The sequence below is a fragment of the Myxine glutinosa genome, chromosome 1 (genome assembly GCF_964187855.1).
Source record: "Myxine glutinosa chromosome 1, kmMyxGlut1.1, whole genome shotgun sequence".
NCBI lineage: Eukaryota > Metazoa > Chordata > Myxini > Myxiniformes > Myxinidae > Myxine > Myxine glutinosa.
In genome coordinates, this window is record NC_136261.1 from 15,953,739 (window position 1) to 15,975,509 (window position 21,771).

Genomic DNA, 21,771 nt, shown 5'->3' on the forward strand with positions numbered 1-21,771 from the left:
AGGGGGGGGGGGGGTTCTGTGGTCGTTACTGGCTTTGCGAATGGACCAAACCATTTCATGTAAATAGAGGGGGGGGATATAATTTTAGATATATATATAGTACGGGCATGCCCTAGGAAGTACGGGCATGTACGGGCATATATATATAGAAGTACGGGCATATATATATAGTGCGGGCATGCCCTAGTTATTATAATTTAAAGAAGAAATATCAAAAAGATCTTAATCTTCCATACACGGATTCAGATGGCTTCATCTTGAAAATTAATACTGATGGTGTTTATTCAGACATGAAAAAAGACTAATATCTATGACACTAGTAATTATAGTCCAGAGAGTGAGTTGTTCTCTTCTAAAAATAAAAAGGTGATTGGAAAGTTCAAGGATGAATTAGGAAGAAATGTTATGAGTGAATTTGTGGGATTGAGGTCTAAGGCTTATGCTTATAAATATATTGATAATAATATTGAAAAGTGACAAAAATTTGAAAGGAATAAAGAAAAATGTTCTTAAAGAAACAATAAACTTCGAAAATGATTATAATTGTTTAACTTTAAAGAAAGAAGAGTTTAGAAAAATGAATACGATAAGAAGTTATAAGCATGAGTTATATACTGAAGAGGTGAATAAGAAAGCATTGGGGGCTTTTGATGATAAGAGATTTATTTCAGAGAATGGAATTGACAGTGTCCCTCATGGTTATCAGTGATAAGATTTTTTTTTTTTTTAAAGGGGGGGGGGGGGTGTGTTGGAATTTCAACGGGCTTCTGCCACCTTTTTTACCATTATATAAATGATTGAACCAGGTTATAACCAAACCAAGGAATGGTGTAATCAACTTTGGTATATAAATGGAAAGCATAACAACACAACAACAACATGCATTTTAAGGCCATTTTCCCTGCTGGAGCGGGGGTTAGCCTTGCGGTCCCCATGACAATCTTCTCCATTTTGCCCTATTTTCTGCATCTCTCCTTGTTAACCCCCTTGCCCGCATTTCTTCTTCCACCATCTTTAGCCAAGTCTTTCTCGGTCTTCCCCGTCCTCTACTTCCTTCTACATTAACTTCCATCACTCTTCTCAACCAGTCACTTTCATCCTTCCTCAACACATGACCAAACCATCTCAACCTGTTCCTCTTCACAGCATCAATCACAGGCAATATTCCCATCATCTTTCGCAATTCAACATTTGTCTTCCTCTCTCTCAACGATACTCCGCACATCAATCGAACCATTCGCATTTCCACCCTTTCCAGCCTTCGTTGCTGCTCTACGTTCATTACCCATGTCTCGCTCCCATAAATCATAACACTTCTCACACATGCAGCATACACCTTTCCCTTCAGCTTCAGCGACACTCTCCTCCTCATCAGCACGCCACTCAGTTCCCGAAACTTCTTCCATGCACATCTCACTCGAGCAACCGTTGCCGAGTCTGATCCACCTTCTCCATTCAGCATGTCTCCGAGGTAGCAAAATGTTTTCACACCTTCCAGCTTCATGCCGTCTCCAAGATCCAACTCAACATTTCCTCCATCTGCAGCTCCCTCTGTGCACACCTTACATTTGAATGTAGCTGTCCACACTGGTAAATGACCCTCTCAGACCACTACATTTTTGATGAACCCACTCAGCACACATTGTACATTGAATGGAGTTCACTCCGACACCCTTCCTGCACACAGCACACGGACACTTCCCAGTTCTTTCCAACTCACCACATGCTTTACCACTTGCCATCACCTTTGTCTTTCCGATATTCACCTTCAGACCTTTTGTCTCCATACATTCCTTCCACTTGTTCATCTTTTCCTTCAGTCCATCCATACTTTCCGCAATCAACACCAGATCATCTGCATACAACTCCCACGGTAAACCCTCTTTTACGTTCTGAGCCAGCACCTCCATCACAGCTACAAATAGTAGTGGACTTAGTACCGACCCCTGATGCACGCCCGCCTTCACCTCAAACTCACTACTGTTCCTGTCCTTCGTCCTTACAGCTGTGCGCGCTCTTTTATACATTGCCATCGCTACTCTGATCAACCATTCCTCTACTCCTAACTTCCTCAATGCCCATGTCAATACTTTGCGTGGAACCCTATCGAATGCTTTCTCCAGATCAACAAACCCAAAAAACAACTTCTTCCTCTTATCCATGTACTTCTCCTGCAACTGCCTCACAATGAAAAGCGCATCTGTCGTTCCTCTTCCTGGCATAAATCAAAACTGCATTTCGTCGATCTTCACTTTCTTCCTTATCCTCCTCTCCAACACCCTTTCCAATACCTTCATTCCATGGTCCAAATGGAAAGCATAACGAATGTGAGAAATACCAAATAGGTATAATTGAGGAGATAACAGGGGTGAAGGTGAAGAAAACAAATAAAAGAATAAATTTAAATACTAATAAGTTGGAGTCTCTGGGCAGTAATATCCTTGAGTGGACAGAAAACTTTGATGGTTGTCAAGAAATCGAGTGAAAAATAATTTACTATAATAGGGCGGGTCATACTCAGGTGCCAAAATGAATCTGAAGGAAATCCTAACATGAGGGGTGTCTATATCATGTTTTTTTAATGGGGAATTCAAATATGAGTTTATTTTTTGGATAGGATAACTCTAACCTACATCAATTTGTATTTCTAAATGGCCAATTTTACCCTTTCGAACCCCTTTATAAGATATTAAAATATATAAGGGAAATCATTCATATTGACACAACCAAATCAAATGCACATATTTATTCACAGGTGAACTGCATGTATATCACTGGTTACAATTACAAAGATCAATCTCCTTACTTCTTGAACTTTACCAGGTTGCACAAGTCCTGCTTTGACTCATTCTTGGACATCTTCTCCTGTGCTCTATTGACCTTGTTCTTATCAATCACTTTACTTGTATTGTCTTCTGTGATGACTCCTGCATCAATCAGAGCTGCAGTTGCTATCGCTGCAGTTGGCCTCAGCCCTATGCCATACCTTACACTAGCAAGGGCAATGTTTGGAATCTCATCATAGTTTTTCTGGACCTTGCTGAAGCTGCAGGCTCAGTGTCAGTTTCAGGGAAGAGCTCAACTTCAGTGACAAACTCATCTTCAGCACCACTTCTCTCCAATTCCAGATCCTCATCACCATCTGACAAAAATCTCTCAACATCCTTCCTGGCTGCCTTCTCTGCTGCTGCAGCATTTTCCTCCTTGCTCCTTCTCCTTTTCTCTGCATTCTTTTTCTTTTCCTGCCTTTCCAATGTCCTCACCTGTCTCTTGTGCTCTGGCAGATCAGGGCTCCCCATTTGGTGGGGTCCTTTACTTCCAACCTTCTCTTTCTGTCCCTTGATGTAGGCAAGATCTTTCACAGGAATCATTTTCTCTCTGCTGCAGGAACAGTTAATGTGGACTTGGATCACACAGCCCTCACAGCCTCCCCCCTCACAACTGGTAATCTGACACTTGCAAGTCAAAATATCAAATAACTTGTCTAACTTGACAATGAACCTCTCTTTGGCATCAAGGTTGCCCTTCCCAAGAGAAAACTTCACTGCCTGATTCCAGACCTCCTTGAGCTTGGACATGATGGTCACCTTTTCATTGATAACAGGAGGCTTGAAAAGAGCATTAGCTTTGCTCCACTGACAAATCAGACCAGGGTAGATGTCAGATACGAGCTGGTCCACTGGGTAGTTCCTCCTGTCATCTTCACTTTGCTCCCTCAAGTAGAGGCCATACCTCAGGATATCCCTCACAGTTGGCAGTTCAGACACCAACAGCTCATGCCCAGTGCCAACAAGATTACTTAAATGAGAACTTGATTTCATCCTTGTTCTGACTTGAGCCATTTTTAGTAGTTCACACTGAAATAAAAACAGTAATACACAGGTAAGTATCCACTACAGACAGATATTAAGGTATTACACAGGTATTACAGAAAACCGTCAAAATATTCACTTCACAGGTCACTATTTTCCTTCACATGTAAATCAGGCTAGCAATAGGTAAGTACACAAATCAATTTACAAATATAATATAAAATAAGGTAATTTACATCTAAAATTATTATCTATTTGTTCCTCAGGTTCCTAATCAAAAACGTACTTACTGGCAATGCCATAAGAAGAGAAGAGAAGACAGAGATGGATAAGGATTGCCAACCTCCTCAACATCGAGCTTTCAGCAACAAGATGGCTACAACTGCCATCCCAACAGGAAGTTACCAAAATAAAAGCCCTAACTTCAAAATAAAAAATGTCTCTTTTTTTCCAGAAGAATAGCAAAATAATCAAAAATTTAATAATAATCAACTGCAAATTGATGAAGGTTAGGGTTATCAGAATTTTTTTAAACCTCAGATTTATGTTCTACACACAAAAATACATAATGTGAACACCCCTCTCGATTGATTTACAAAAAAAAAGAAGTATGGCCCGCCCTATTACTATAATCTTAAAATGATATGTGGCTCGGGGGGTGGTCAAACAAGGTCATAAAGAGAGGTGTATCATTTTATCTTGGTTCAAAAGAAATACTTGGAACAAAATGATAATGTATTATTCATCAATATACTGGATGGAGATGAATGTCACAATTATTTTTTATTTTTTTTTGTATACTGAATCGAGGCTCGTGAAAGAGCTAACATTAACTTCACAAACAAATCTACCAGACAAACAAAATACACAAAAAGAGAGAGCGGAAGACAAGATGGGGAGATATGGGGAAGCACACACACACAACATCCGAGAGCAGGGAGATGTGTGGAAGGGAGAGGGCCCGGGGGGAGGAGGCGTAGGAAGGGGTGGGGGGTGGGAGGGAGAAGTATAAAGCACAAGGACACCAAGGACTTCCAGGACAAAAGTTGGTATTTCAAAAAGTGGAATTGGGGTGAAATTTGCGGGGGTAGAAAAGATCAAGGTTTTGGATGGGGGAAGATAAGAGATGGTGGTGAACAGCTCTTTTAAAGACTTGGAGGGTGGAGTGGGATTGAAGAGAGTGAGGGAGTTTGTTCCAGAGGCGGGAGAAAACAGGAATGAAGGAGTGAAGGTGAGCAGAGAGTCTTGATTTTGGCAGTTTAACCAAAAGAGGGTTGCAGGCAGATCTTGTGCGACCTGTAGGAATATTTGCGGGACAGAGCCCAGAGAGAGCTGGGGGGGCAAGGCCAGAGAGGAGTCGGTAGAAGACGGAAAGACCACCAACCTGCCTGCGGTGAGTGAGTGAGAGGCCCTTGGAGTTAGCTTCATCGCGGGAGATTCCAATGATTCTGAATGCTTTGGTTTCAACAGCGTGAAGGCGAGCTAGGTGTGAGGCAGGAGCACCAGCCCAGAGGGGAGAGCAGTATTCCATTGAGCTGCGGATGAAAGCCTTGTATGTGGTGAGGAGCTCAGGTGTGCCAAGGAAGGACTTCGCACGACGGAGGATGCCCAGTCAGCGACTGGCTTTGGAGGCCAGATTTGAAATGTGGTTTTTCCAGGAAAGATCATGGCAGATAGTGAAACCCAAAAGCTTGAGTGACAGAACTTCTTGGAGAGGATTATTCAGAAAGTGGATGGGAGGGTTGTCCAGTCGGTCTTTTCGGAGAGACATCGTAAGAGTGTGAGATTTGTCAGGATTGAAAGACATGTTCCACTTGTTTGCCCAGTCTGTGATTTTGTCAAGGTCTGCAGAGAGTGAGGAGGCTGCAGACTGCCGATCTGAGGGATGAAGAATGGAGTGACAGAGAGTAGAGTCGTCAGCAAAGAGATAGAGAGGATTTTCAAGAGAGTCAGAGAGATCATTGATGAAGACCAGAAAAAGCACAGGGCCCAGAACACTGCCTTGGGGAACTCCAGCCTGAACAGGAAGAGGAGATGAGAGAAACCCATTCAGGGCCACACGTTGACTACGACTAGAGAGGAAGTCCGCCAGCCATGCGTGGAGATTTCCATGGATACCAAAAGAGGAGAGTTTGGTGAGCAGAGCGGGGTGCCAGACCGTATCGAAGGCACGTGATATGTCAAGGGAGACTGCTCTAATTTCCTGTTTGGCATTGAGGACCTCCATCCATTGTTGAGAAAGCAGAAGCAGCATGTCCAGAGTGGAGTGTCCAGGTCTGAAACCAAATTGATGATCAGAGATCAAGCCATTGGAGAAGAGGAAAGATTTCATATGTGAAGCAATGATGGATTCCATGACTTTGCTGATAATTGGGAGAAGGCTGATTGGTCTGTAGTTGCTGGGATCTGTTTTTGCACCTTTTTTGTGCAAAGCGGTGATGTTGGCAGATTTCCAAGCAGATGGAAGATGACCTTGAGCAAAAGAGAGGGTGAAGAGAACAGAGAGGGGGAGTGAAAGAGCGGAAGAACATGATTTTAGGACCCGTGCTGATGCCGTCAGGTCCAGTTGCAGAATCAGAGTCGAGGGTTGACAGAAACTTTTCCACCTTGTCAGGAGGAAAGGACACAGAGTCCAGGAGCAGCTGGGTACGACTGGGTACGGTGGGTACAGAGAGGGATGGGTTTGGGACACAAGATTTAGAGGCAAACACAGAGTTGAGGCATTCAGCTTTTTAACGTGCGGAGTCAGCCGTGTGGCCATTTAAGGTGAGGGAGGGGATGGAGGGGGAACAAACACCAGAAACAGATTTCACCAGACGCCACCAGGATTTGGAAGAGGGAGACAGATAAGAGAGTTCGGTCCTGAGGACGGAGAGATATTGTTTCCTGGCTCTCCTGAGGGATGGATAAGGATTGAAATTACGTGAGACACCAATGATATGGTGGCTCAACAAGGAGGTTGACCTGATATACAAATAGTCTCCTGAGGGATAATAAACTTAGGTTGATGCCAAAGGTTGAAGGGGTGTTCATTGGCTCCTTGTTTGAGTTTGCAACAGTTGTCAATACACACCAGGGGGTTGATTTGATAAATATGAAACTGGCTAGACTTGATCATGTCTCAGTGGGGGAGAAATAAGGGTGCACAATTTAATGAGAAAAAGGCATGTAATTTTATGAGAGAGGGGGTGTGAGTCAATAAGTTTCCTTAATTTTCCCCATTGACTTCAATGTTAAATTTCATGTGTCCCAAAACCAAGATTTTCCTTCTACTACCGTCCACAACTTTTTTGAGATATCCTGCTATGTATCGTTTTTGGCCCCATCTCCCAATGGTGAAGAATCACTTCAAAAACTATAGTAGCCGGATCCGAGTCCGGATCTTCACCAAAATCTAATCATTTCGTCCTTGTCACATACGCTACATTTGTGCCAAATTTCGTCCGAATCCGTCCACAACTTTTTGAGATATCTTGTTCACAAACAAATGAAAAATCACTCATGGCGTGACACTTAGCAAAGGAGAACAAAGTAGAATGGCACTGACTAGAGCATCCTTCTGACCTCAAAAATAATTGGTGGTTGAATTCAGTGACCTGATATACAAATAGTCTTCAAATTTTGTGTTAATCGGATGAAAATTGACAATTTTAGAAATCCGGCCTATGTTGACCTTTTAGCCAATGTTGACCTCAAAAATAGTTGGCGGTTGATTTCAGTCTGATGATAAGCAAATCTTATTCAGATTTCAAGTCAATCGGATGAAAATTGAGGTTTTAAAGAATTTGAAAAAAGTGTTTACCTTTGGCCTATGTTGACCTTGTGACCTATGTTGATCTCAAAAATAGATGGTAGTTGAATTCAATTTGCTGTAATGAAAATCCTATTCAAATTTCAAGTCAATCAGATGAAAATTGAGGATTATAAAAACTTGAAAATGTTGACCTATGTTAAAGTTGACTATGTTATGTTATAGTTGATATAGTTTTGGTGTTTATTGTTATAGTTGACCTATGTTGCTATGCATATATGTTATGTTATATGTTGATTGTTGTCGTTATGTATGTTGACCTATGTATACACTTTTTGGCATATGTTGACCTAAAATAGTTGTTGGTTGAATTCAGTTAACTGATATGAAAATCATATTCAAATTTCAAGTCAATCGGATGAAAATTTCGGATTTTAGAAATTTCAAAATGTTGACCTTTTGGCCTATGTTGACCTTTTCGCCAATGTTGATCTTCAAAATAGTTGGTGGTTGAATTCAGTCCGCTGACATGTAAATCCTATTCAAATTTCAAGTCAATCGGATTATAATTGAGGATTTTAGAAATTTGAAAAAAAGTGGTTGACCTTTGGCATATGTTGACCTTTTGGTCAATGCTGATTTCAAAATAGTAAACTTTTTTGTGTTGACCTTTTACTTTTTTCCAAGTAACAAACAAACAGACAGACAGACAGGGGTGAAAACATAACCTCCATCCACCTTTGCTGGCGGAGGGAAAAAAAGAAGCAGCAAGAATTAGAATGACGAAAGAGAAATATGAAAAAGTCAAAAGCAATGTGAAAAGACCAAAGATCCCTAACTCCGAGCGCCAACTCCGAGCCCCAACTCCGAGCGCCAACTCCGAGCCCCAACTCCGAGCCCCAACTCCGAGCCCCAACTCCGAGCCCCAACTCCGAGCCCCAACTCCGAGCCCCAACTCCGAGCCCCAACTCCGAGCCCCAACTCCGAGCCCCAACTCCGAGCCCCAACTCCGAGCCCCAACTCCGTGCCCCAACTCCGTGCCCCAACTCCGTGCCCCAACTCCCAGCCCCAACTCCGTGCCCCAACTCCGTGCCCCAACTCCCAGCCCCAACTCCGTGCCCCAACTCCCAGCCCCAACTCCGTGCCCCAACTCCCAGCCCCAACTCCTAGCCCAAGCTCGGACAGAACCTGGATAACACTCAAATTTGTATTATGGACAGGGAATTACTGTCCCTCATGTAACACAGATATTTTATGATTTGCAAGGAAATCAGAGATTGTATCAAGCAATTTTCCATAAATGCCTTTTGATTTGAGCCTTTTAGATGTCAAGAGCAACAACCCTGGCTTGTCCACGATGATACAAAGCCCTCTTCACACATTCAGTGATAAGGGATAGAACATCACCAGTCGACCTAGACAGTCGAAAGCCACACTGCATATCAATTAGGAGGATGTGGGTTTCCAGATGAGTCATGAGTTGTTGTTTTATGAAGGATTGAAACACTTTGCTGATAATAGGTAGAAGGCTAACAGGCCGATAGTTAGAAGGATCTGATTACTCACAGGAGCCGTTAAAGACAGGGACTACAGAAGCCTGCTTCCAGCCAAGTGGAAATACAGACTTTGACATGCACAATCAATTCAGTTTTGAGAGGACACAAGACAGCTCAAATGAATACATCTTCGAAGCAATTGTAGGGATTCTATGTGGTGCAGTAGATTTTGAAATGTCAAGCCTTTGAATAATCTTAGAAACTTTCCTGGGTGTGCTGATGATGGTGGAAAGCCTGGTGTCAAGACGGGAAGGACAAACAGGCAATGTTTGTCCGTGGTCTTCAAGTGTGGAGTTTGGAGAAAAATGCTCAACAAGGAGGTTGACTTTATCAAAAGCACTTCAGGGCAATTGAAGAGGACAGGAATCGATGACTGATTACGGTTGAAAATGCTGTCAGCAATTCTCCAAAAATCTCGAGAACCAAGCTGTTTATTTGAGATAGAATTACAAACAGATTCTGCATTCTGTCGCTTCGCATTTTCCAATCCTCGTTTACATTGGTTGCTCACAAAAGATGTGCCTCTCTCGAGCTCGATACTGGTTGAAAAAGTGATTGCGATGGGCGATGGCAGCAGAACAAGCCGGAGTGAACCATGGCTGAGAGTATGGTTTCACCTGGTGGGTCCAAGAAGGGAGAAAGAGATCCACACCAACAGGGATCCACTCAATGACTTCCTTGGCAGCTTCAGATGGGTTGTGACACAGGATTGAGTTCCAGTGAACATCGACAAGAAAAGAATGCAAGACATCCCTGTCAGCCTTGCTATATTGGAAGACAGTTCAATGGACAGGATGAACAACAGTTGATGGTGAAGAAGAACAAACCTGCAATTTGATGTGGACATGATCAGAATTTCCTCAAGGGTGGAGATTTTTTTTTTTTTTCTTATACAAAGTCGAGGCACTGTAAGAGCGCCAACACATAAAATTTAAACATTGACACATAAAACATAAAATAAAGGAAGTGGGAGACAAGAGGGGGAGAGAGAGAGGGAAGCACACAAGTTACAGTAGAGCAGGGACATCGGGAGATCTGTGGGAGGGAGAAGGATGGGGTTGGGGAGGGGGGTGGGGGAGACGTACAAGACAAATGGACACGACTAGGACTTTCGCAAAAGAAGTTGGAGTTTAAAAAAGGTGAATTTGGGGTGAATTAACAGAGATAGAAAAGACCAAGAAAGGTTGTGGATGAAGGAAGATAAGAGATGGTGGTGAACAGCTGTTTTAAAGACCTGGAAGGAGCAGTAGGATTGAAGAGAGTGTGGGAGTTTCTTCCAAAGGTGGGAGAAAAGAGCAATGTCGAGTGAAAGTCATGATTTTGACTGTTTCAGCAGAAGAGGGTTGCTGGCAGATCATATGCATCCTAAAGGAATATTTGGGGGACAGAGCACAGACAGAGCAGGGGGAGCTCGGCCTGAGAGGAGTCGGTAGAAGAAAGAAAGACCACCAATCTGCCTGCGGTGAGAGAGTGAAAGGCCCTCAGAATCAGCTTAATTACGTGAGACACCAATGATATTAAAAGCTTTCGTTTCCACAGCATGAAGAACATGAAGAGGGGAGAGCAGTACTCCATTGAGCTGCGGGTGAACGGCTGAACGCTTTGTATGTGGTGAGAACCTCAGTCGTGCAAAGAAAGGACCATGCAAAAGTCGTGCAAAGAAAACACGACGGAGGATGGCCAGTCGGCGATTGGCTTTGGAAGCCAGATTTGAAATGTGGTTTTCCCAGGAAAGATCATGGCAGATAGTGAGACCCAAAAGCTTGAGTGACATAACTTCTTGGAGAGGATTATTCAGAAATTGGATGGGAGGGTTGTCCAGTCGGTCTTTTTGGAGAGACATCGTGAGGGTGTGAGATATATCAGGATTGAAAGACATGTTCCACTGGTTTGACCAGTTTGTGATTTTATCTAGGGCTGCAGAGAGTGAAGAGGCTGCTGCCTGCCGATCTGAGGGATGATATATGGAGCGGCACAGAGTGGTCATCAGCAAAAAGATAGAGAGGATTTTCCAGAGTCGGATGGATCATTAATGAAGACCAGCAAAGCGCCCAGAACACTGCCTTGAGGAACTCCAGCCTGGACAGGAAGGGGATGAGAGAATTCCATTCATGTCAGAATGTCAGAGGCAGTCGAGATGGGAGACCAGTCCAGATGTTTGTTGGCTGCTTGAAGACAATACCAGTTAGCTTGATTGAAATGCCAGACACATCGGTGCTGAGGAGGCTCTCTGAGAACGGCCAAAGAGACGTCCACTTTAACAAGCTTCAACAATCAGATGAACCGATTGGAGCAGAAGAAGAACATCAGACATTTGCAGGGAAGTTAGTCATAACCAAGTCAAGAAGAGATGGCGTACCATTAACTGGGATCCAGGTTGGGAAAGTGAGAGATTGTGTCAGTCCAAATGAGTCAAAGAAGTCTTTTGCTGAGGTGCCATGGCTGGTGTGAGAGGCATCCACACCCAGCCAGCTGGCATGATGACAGTTGAAGTCGCCATATATGAGGAAGAGAGAGTTGGGATGAGTGGATAGAATTGGTCGATGTCGTCAGACAGCGAGATGTAAATGGAGTCATCACTGTATGGTGGACGGGACAACAAACATATGAACAAAAGGTGGGAGCAAACTAACTTAGCGAATGTCAGGCTTCACCAGCCGGTTCTTAAATGACTTGGGCTAAGCTTCACCCGGCAGACCCCACAAGGTGGGATAATAGTGGCCGTTAAAGAACAACTTTGATGTTGCACTTCATGAATAATAATTGCCAAGCAATCCCATGTCGTGACAAAAATGTAAAAACAAATAAATGAACGAAATAAAGTTGCCATGTTTGCCTCTCGTCTGGTCCATCGTGAACGGTGAGGAGAATAACGAGATTACCTGCTTATCCTTGTCTTCAAAGCCAAAACTCCACACACAGAGTACGCTCACCTTGTCGATCTTCAACAAGATGTTGCCTTTAGTGCTCAACTTCGCGCACAGACAAAGTGAACTCAAACAGATCGGCGATTTCGACATCGGCAGCCTTTCGGTGCGTTCCTTAATCGGTTGTTTGTTTTAATGTTTATACCATTTAAATTACATCTTGGAGAATATTGTCGTGTGACTACCCTGAAATGAACACCGCAGGGCGACACGGATAACCAAACGAGCTTTAACTCCGAGGCGTTCAATCCAAAAATGACGGTATTATTGACACGTGAGGGAAAGGAGGATGATGAACTTGCCTGCCTGGACGGCATGCACCCGACGTCTTCGCACTTGGATAATCAATCAACTCAAACCGACACGGAATTAAAATGTACAAATAAACAGGTTTAATGAAAATAAATGCCAGCAAACGAGAAAATGCGCGATAAGACTAATATCCTAAATGGGACGTCCCCTTGCAGACCCGAATACAGACAAAGGGAAATATAAAAGAACAAAATTAAATGCGTGTTATTTTTGTGGGCACTTAGCTCTGATCTGCTCTGGAAACTAGTTAGGAATTGTCCCGGTTAGTCACAGGCCTTGACGTCCTTGCGCAGGAAACCGCAGACTGTACTGCCCATGGGTGGGAACTGGGCCTCGCTGCGCAGTCCGCTCAGCCGCGCTCGTCTTCCCGATCATCCAGACTTCCAATGTCCCTGGTGCAAGAGCGCCACAAAATGTTCATGTGCTCTTCAATGAATTCCCCTCGCGCAGGAGCGCTATGAACTCCGACCACTCGCCGTGAACTCCCGAAGCAGAGCAAGACATCAAATCGTGACCGCTCACTGCCAAAGCCAGAAGATACGAGGAAGTCAAGAGAGGACAAAATGCCAGGGAGACGACCGTTCGCCACCAAACCCAGAAAACCAGAGCCAGCCACGAGAAGGCGAAAAGGAGAGAGAATGTCGGGCAGAAGGTTCTTTTTATACTCAAGGCGCTGACGTTATCCGTGCCTTCTCCACCAATCCAATAGTCCCATCTTAGCAGTCCTTGACCAATCAATCCTGGACCAATCACTGCTCTTCGGGGCGTAACCACCCGGACCTGCCTGCTTGTGGTGCGATGTGAAGCCTGTGGCACCAGCAGTAGTTGAATGTCCTAGTTCCGGTCGCTTTTATGTCGTGTGGAAAATGCGCGATTTCTTTCTTGTGTGTGCAGTGTGTGCCATAAGGAACAAGGAAAAATAACAGAGGCCATTACATAGAGGGGATTCTCAATTAATCCCCAACTAATTAACATAACCCCACCTCTCGTGATGGGATCGAAAACACGCGCTTGCACGACATACGGTCTCCAGAATCCCTACTTATGATACATGTGTTTCTTCTTCTTCACGACAGTCGGAGCACACCCCATGTGCAATTCTACCTGGACAAAAGTAATCACTGCCTACCCCCGACAAACATAACAATATACATTCCATATTATATTATCTGGTGAATTTTATAGCGCTGCATTTAATACAGGTATATCCCTTGAGAGAAACCAAACAACCAACCGCTCAAAGCAGAACAAAGCAGTTCAAGGTGAGTTATATCCCGACTGCGCATGCGCAGCACCTATCGCGATAACAAATATGGATTATCGTTATCGCGATAGTAAATCTAAAGCACGATTATCGCCCAGCACTAATATAGAGTAGAGATATTTTGCGAAGCAATAGAAACATATAAAACTACACAGAAAGAACCCACAAACAACAACAAGCACAGCCATGATAACAATTGAGTGTTATAAAAGATCCATATTTTCACGTGTTTCACTTCATGTGTTCCAGACTGAATGAAAAACATGAAGGTAGAGCATGCAGATTGTGATACGTGACAGGTTCAACAATATGTCCGGCTTGAACGGCGAAGGAATCAAAATGGCGGTGTGTGGTGTCAGGCGTCGTGCTGCCATCATGACATCACATCACCCCTGTCATTTGACCAGATCCTCAGCTTTGATTGGTGTACATTTGAGGGAACATACATACACACATACAAACATACATACAGACAGACAAACACTGTTCGAGACGGCTTTGCCCTATGGGCTATGCCATAAAAAAAATGTTCAAAAATGTGCCTCAAATTACAATTTTTGGTTTTCTACCTCATGGTATTCCATTTTTTAGGCAATGTACCCAAGGGGCGGGGTCAAAAGGATACTGATGTTGCACCTTATTGCCATATGATCAAAACAACCAAGTTTGTGAATTTTTACACAACCGTTCAGGAGAAGATAGCATGTCTGACAGACGGACAAACTGACGGATGGACGGAGCTGATTACAATATGAATTCGATGAAGCATATTCATATTTTTCAAAAAGTGTGGGAAAACAAGGATAAGCCTTCTATGACAAAAGAGAGACAACAAACCACTTCTTGCATGCCAATAACTTAAATGCACCGTTTAACACGGAACACTGAGGAATGTCATACAATTTACAAAACAAAAATAAAAATAGGGGCAATGGACCCCAATTTTTTTCGAAAACTGTGAACAAACTTTGGTACATTGGTACATCACAGGTGACGAAGGTTGTGATCAAGGTTCATCAAAATTGTGTGTAGTTTCGGATAAAAGAACAAATACCAATTTTAGGAGATCATAACCCACTCCCCTTCCCCCCACACTTCCCCTTAAACTCTGATTTTTTTATTTTTTAGGCTGTGAACAAACTTCGGTGCATCACGGGTGATGAACGTCGTGGTGAAATTTCATTGAAATTGTGTGTGTAGTTTTGTAGGAGCGAGCAAATACCTATTTTGGGGAACTCAACCGCCGCGCCGCCCCCATCCCCCCCCCCCCCCCCACCCCCAACAACATTGAGCTCATGAGACCTCGATTTTTTTATGTCGTGTACAAATTTTGGTACATCACAGGTGATGACGGTTGTGGTCAAGTGTCATCGAAATCGTGTGGATGGTTTCAGAGAAGAGAGCAAATACCTATTTTGGGGGATTAAAACCTGGACCCAATCTGATCCCCCCCACTCTCCCTCCCCTTTGACCCCCGGTAGTTCCACTTTGGGGGGCTGGGTTGGGTCAAATCTGGACTTAATTTGACCCCCGATAGACCTCTGAGACTTCGATTTTTTTAATGCCGTGAACAAACTTAAGTTCGAACACAAGAAACATAATTTTAGCCAAGTTTGGTCACAATCCCATCAGCAGTTTAGGAGAAGAAGTTGCAAGTGTTTATGGACGAACTGAAGATGCGCCATCCCATAAGCTAACCGGATATATGTTCCAGGTGAGCTAAAAATTGACTTTGTACCATACATCAAAAATACATTCATATTAGACAACACAAAGCTGCACCAAAAGAGTGTATACAAGTTAAAATAATTTTAAAAAAGCAATGGTAGAAGATAAAGATATTTGTTGACATGCTATATCGCAGGAACCTGTCACATACCAGATGTGGATCTTAATCCATCCTGAGAGCGGAGGCTGCAGACATCACTGAACCCAATTCCAGAGACACCAGGACGATTTTCCAGCTGCACATTTTGGAATCGAACAAAGTTTTGGCAGAAACTGGAAAGTTCCCGAATAACATTATCCAAGTTGACGAAAATACTTCCCAACAGAGAAGAACCTGCAATCTGGACATCTTGTGGCTTTAAAAAAGAATTCATAAATTTACAGAAGTCAGCATACATTGCAAATTGAAATTTCTCTTTGGAGAGAGCAAGGAGCTCATCCCGCAATGAATCTGACTCCGTACAAGCTCGAATAACCTTCTGATTCTCAATTCCAAGCTCGTCGATCACTGCTTGGGCTGTTTCTGCTCTCAGGCCTTGTGATTGGAGCCATTCCAAGAAGCTCTCCATTTCACCGATGACCTGCCAAGGATACAATGTTTATGTTACTCACAGAAAAGTTAAACATGATATATTCCTTACTCTGTTTGGAATTTTTGTGATTCATTTCCATGGACAATCCAGTCAATAATTATCCAATAAATACGGGCACTGATCATGCACTGATCATGTTTGTATTCAGTTTGTTCACCCACTGTGTCCCATTTTGTAAGTTTTCCCATCAATAAGGATCTAATGAATGCAAGTTTTTATTTACAGAGACAAAAATAAACCCAGAGTAAACACAAGAGGAGACCATTCGACCCATTATGCTGCGCTACATCAACACCAAACCAATTTTATCCGCCAAAACAATGCAATTTCATTTGGGGAATGAGAGGAGGAATGCGGATGAGCCGTTGTGGCACGACCAGGCATATCCCAAGCGCATGAAATACAAATGGGGAAATGCATTTATTTTAATCATCATATTAAAATACCCAATTTGGGGTCTGTCTGTCTGTCTGATGATTTTTGACCGCGATACATTCCGTCGTCACTTATCCAATCTCAACCAAACTTGACAGGACTAATAGTCACACAATGAAGGTTGTAGCACATTCATTTCCCCCCCCCCCCATTCCCAAGGGGGGTTTTCTCCCTTAAAGGTGTTTTCCCACCATTGGTGACACGTGTTGAGGCGTATATCAATGTTAAGTTAGCTATATTGTTACATTTTTTCAAGGCCGCTTCTACTAACAAAACTAATGATAATAGCATAAGATTGATGTAATTACAAAACAACATTAATCGTAATAATATCCCACCTCCACAAGTGGTTTTTCCCTGCCGTGTTAATGTGTATAAATCGCTTAAAGTGCCGTTTTTGTGGGAGTAACGGCCAATACAGGAAGAAAAAATATTATAAACCACAAACATATTTGGTTACCTATATGAAGAGTCGATAATGCTGTTCCACACTGAACTGAAATAGATTTAGACTCGGACATTTGTCCATGCTTATCACATCTGATCGTAGATCTACTGCACTCAATATACCCACCAAGGGTTAATAACACGACCCTTCCTGCCGCTTCCGTGGAGTTCTTTCAAGGCGTTTTTGTGGCGTTTGTGTGGAAGCTCCTTCTTTTTACAAAAGTAATAAAACATGATGATCACATAATATTAATTATGTTATGAAACAATAACCCCACTCCTCAAAGGGTTTTGTGGTTTGAGATATTGCCTCCCCCCTCCCCCACCTCAAAATCCTCACTGAAGTAAATATTACGATCAGTAATTTAAAATGGTGAGGTACGGTCTGATCCTTTCAATGACCTGATCTAACATGATATGATGTCATGCATGTTCTGATCATTTAAAATAAAAAAAATTTTGGTATCGAAAGCCAAAGCTCGTGCAAGAGCGAACACATTAAACACGAAAACATGCACAGATCTACCATGTTATAATATCTTGCGCATGTTCTGATGCTTTCAATGACCTGATCTTACATGTTATTATATTAAGCATGTTGTGATCGTTTCAATGACCAGATCTAACATGTTATAATATCATGCACGTTCTGATCCTTTCAATGACCTGATCGAACATGTTATAATATCATGCACTGTCTAATCCTTTCAATGACCTGATGTAACATGATATAACATCATGCACATTCTGATCCTTTCAATTACCTCATCGAACATGTTATAATATCATGCATGTTGTGATCCTTTCAATGACCTGATCGAACATGTTATAATATCATGCACTGTCTGATCCTTTCAATGACCTGATCGAACATGTTATAATATCATGCACATTCTGATCGTTTCAATGACCAGATCGAACATATTATAATATCATGCATGTTCTGATCCCATCAATGACCTCATCGAACATGTCATAATATCATGCACTGTCTGATTATTTCAATGACCTGATCGAACATGTGATATCATGCACTGTCTGATCCTTTCAATGACCTGATCGAACATGTTATAATATCATGCACATTCTGATCGTTTCAATGACCAGATCGAACATGTTATAATATCATGCATGTTCTGATCCTATCAATGACCTGATCGAGCACGTCATAATATCATGCACCGTCTGATCCTTTCAATGACCTGATGTAACATGATTTAATATCATGCATATTCTGATCCTTTCAATTACCTGATCTGACATGTTATAATATCATGCATGTTCGAAACCTTTCAATGACGTGATATAACATGTTTTATATATCATGCATGTTCTAAACCTTTCAATTACCTGACAAAACATGTTATAATATCATGCGTGTTCTGATCCTTGCAATGACTGGATCAAACATGTCATATCATACAGTCTGATCCTTTCAATGACCTGATGTGACATGATATAATATCATGCATGTTCTAAACCTTTCAATGACCTGATCTAACATGTTATAATAGCATGCATGTTCTGATCCTTTCAATGACCTGATCGAACATGTTATAATATCATGCACTGTCTGATCCTTTCAATGACCTGATCGAACATGTCATAATATCATGCACATTCTGATCGTTTCAATGACCAGATCGAACATGTTATAATATCATGCATGTTCTGATCCTATCAATGACCTCATCGAACATGTCATAATATCATGCACTGTCTGATCATTTCAATGACCTGATCGAACATGTTGTGATATCATGCACGGTCTGATCCTTTCAATGACCTGATCTAACATGATATAATATCATGCATGTTCTAAGCCTTTCAATGACCTGATCTAACATGTTTTAATATCATGCATGTTCTAAACCTTTCAATTACCTGATCAAACATGTTATAATATCATGCATGTTCTGATCCTTGCAATGACCTGATCGAACACATCATAATATCATGCACTGTCTGATCCTTTGAATGACCTGATGTACCATGATATAATATCATGCACGTTCTAAACCTTTCAATGACCTGATCTAACATGTCATAATATCATGCATGTTCTGAGCCTTTCAATGACCTGATCTAACATTATCATATCATGCATGTTCTGATCCTTTCAATGACCCGATTTAACATGTTATATCATGTATGTTCTGATCCTTTCAATGACCTGATCTGACATGTTACAATATCATGCATGTTCTGATCCTTTCAATGACCTGATCTTACATGTGATATTATCATGCATGTTCTGATCCTTTCAATGACCTGATCTAACATGTTATCATATCATGCATGTTCTGATCCTTTCAATGACCCGATTGAACACGTCATATCATGCATGTTCTGATCCTTTCAATGACCTGATCTAACATGTTATAATATCATGCATGTTCTGATCCTTTCAATGACCTGATCTAACATGTTATAATATCATGCATGTTCTGATCCTTGCAATGACGTGATCATTTGGAGTTCTTTGATTGTGGGGGAGGCGGGAGCTCATTGTCATTGAAAAGAAAGGATCAGAACATACAACTTCCTCAACACCTGAAATATTTAAATAAAACTTTCAGTGAACAAAGCCCATGGGATAATGGGACACACATTTTAATGACTCAATTTATACTTCATAATCAAGCAATTAACATGTTGCTAATTAGCGATATTAATTACTTTCGTGAATAAATTAACTTTGTGAACTCGATGAAAAGTATCTCCGATGCAGAAACTTAGTTCATTGATAAAGTACTGAAGGTAGAAAGCCAATCTTTGTGAATCAAATCTTGTTTAACTGGTATTTGATAATGTAAGAGCTTGCAAACCATGAACCATCGAAATTTGGTCCAAAAGGCCAATGGGCCCCCGGGTTCACATGAAATGAAGGAGTTTTCCTGATCAAACTTCAACAAGAACTTCAATTTCATGTTTCCGGACTCTTTTTGAAAACTCGGACAGATATCGATTACAGATAACCGTCCCTGCCACACAGGCCTCGATCAGTCACCGATAGATTGGATAAAACAAGCAAATAAAATCGTCATTCATTCACGTCATAAATGCATCACTTGAATAAAATACCAATGAACAACAATTGAAACTTTTAAAACTTCCATTATGATGCCATACTTACAAAAAAAAGCGATTATAATCGTGTTTTTACAACGAAGATCGTCCGACGAAAAATGGACTGCAGGTGGAAATTCACCAGAGGGCCGATACCGGATATGATGTTCCTTCATGACCGGATGTGATGCTTATTTTTTATTACCGCTCTTTGACATATCGTGATGTGTATAATCATAATGTTGGCCCCATCTCTCTGTTGTGAAGAATCCCTTCAAATGATCGTTTTACAGATCTTTCTTAGTATTAATAAAAAAATGAGAAACTCCGAACAAACCTTTTCCTCAGAAGATCCGAACCGAGCACTTCGTCACAGTTAGTTCAAAGTTTGCAAGATCACCCGGAAGTTTATCCTCGTTATTCAATTTTTCCTGTAACAGTATTTCATTCTTCTTCTTCCTCCCCGCATTCACCAAACTCCACCCACTGATCTCGAGATCAGTGGTGGAGGAGGAGGGCTGACGTGGGCTCCACCACATGATGTTGCAGTTGATGGCTCATTGACCAATTGGCGTCACATAAAGAACTGAAGTCACAGATCGGCCATTTTTCCACTCCCATTCTTGATGCATGAGAGTTATTCCCTTTCGTTCAGTTGTTGTTTGATCGTCGACTTGGCAAGAAGTTTGGAGTTACACACAACCCCTTCTACTGACCGCGTAGTGAACGAGAGAACATCAGAACCCTTTCCAGCAATGCCGCGCCCTTCGGAGTGCCACTCGCCCCTCACACCACCCCACCCCGTCCCACCCCGTCCCACCCCGTCACACCCCGTCACACCCCGTCCCACCCTGCCCCCGATCCAACTGTTCTTGGAAACACCGAAACCAAAATTCTGGTCGATCTACTAAACTACACGAACAGCAGTTTTATTTGTGTTTTCTCCTTTATGACACGAGGAGGGGGAAAGTCTATCAGAATGACGGGTGCACAAAAATATACACAACACAAAGGATTACAATAAATACAGTTAGGCCTATGGATTATTTGCAATAAATAATACAGTCCAAGAAACGAGACCTTACCTGGGAAAGATTAGAGGTTAAGACAGCAAAATGTCGAAACATTGCATGTTGAATTGAGAGAATTGTAACTTCACCATGCTCTCCCTCCCCCTGCTGGTAAGGCCATCTTTCGCATCCCCGCAACAGGACAAGGACGTCTTCAGTATTACCCCACCCTCCAACAGGTGGTTAAGACCATACTTCGCCTTACCCCCAGGTCCCCATTCCCACGCAACAGGAGAGTAGGTGGTAGTCTTTTGCACCAACCGCCTCCCCCACCCCCCACCCCCCCCCCCACAACAGGAGGGAAAGACCATCTTTCGCATTACACCCTAACCCCCACCCCCCCCCCTCCCCAGCCCCCAACGGGTGAGTAAGGCCATCTGTCCATCCCTCCCAACAGAACGGAGAAAGACAAGGTTGTAGCGGTTACCGCTGGATGCACACAATCGCCTTGCACCGGCCAGAACACGGCCAGACGCGCCTCTCCCGGGCATGCCCAGACTCACTGTTCCCGGGCACACCCGAACCTCCCGGGCACGCCCGGTCTCGTCTTTCCCGGGCTCGCCCAGAGCGTCCGGGCATGCCCGCTATCGCCTTTCCAGGGCTCGCCCAGAGCGTCCGGGCATGCCCGCTATCGCCTTTCCAGGGCTCGCCCAGAGCGTCCGGGCATGCCCGCTATCGCCTTTCCAGGGCTCGCCCAGAGCGTCCGGGCATGCCCGCTCTCGCCTTTCCAGTGCTCGTCCAGAGCGCCCGGGCACGCCCAGCCTCGACTTGCCAGGCCGCAGCCAAACACGCCCGGGCAGGTCCAGA

At 42.9% G+C, this 21,771-nt stretch overlaps 1 protein-coding gene across 1 annotated transcript; it reads right to left on the reverse strand.

Moving 5' to 3' along the window:
• Positions 1-737: 737 nt before the first annotated feature.
• LOC137421447 (uncharacterized) lies at positions 738-20,046 on the reverse strand. Its single transcript, XM_078784803.1, has 3 exons — positions 19,962-20,046; positions 15,502-15,931; positions 738-3,857 (listed from the first exon to the last, which is right to left on the reverse strand). The coding sequence occupies exon 3, from the start codon at positions 3,840-3,842 to the stop codon at positions 2,988-2,990; it is 855 nt and encodes a 284-aa protein (XP_078640929.1). The 5' UTR covers positions 3,843-3,857; positions 15,502-15,931; positions 19,962-20,046; the 3' UTR covers positions 738-2,987.
• Between the last annotated feature and the right edge of the window lie 1,725 nt (positions 20,047-21,771).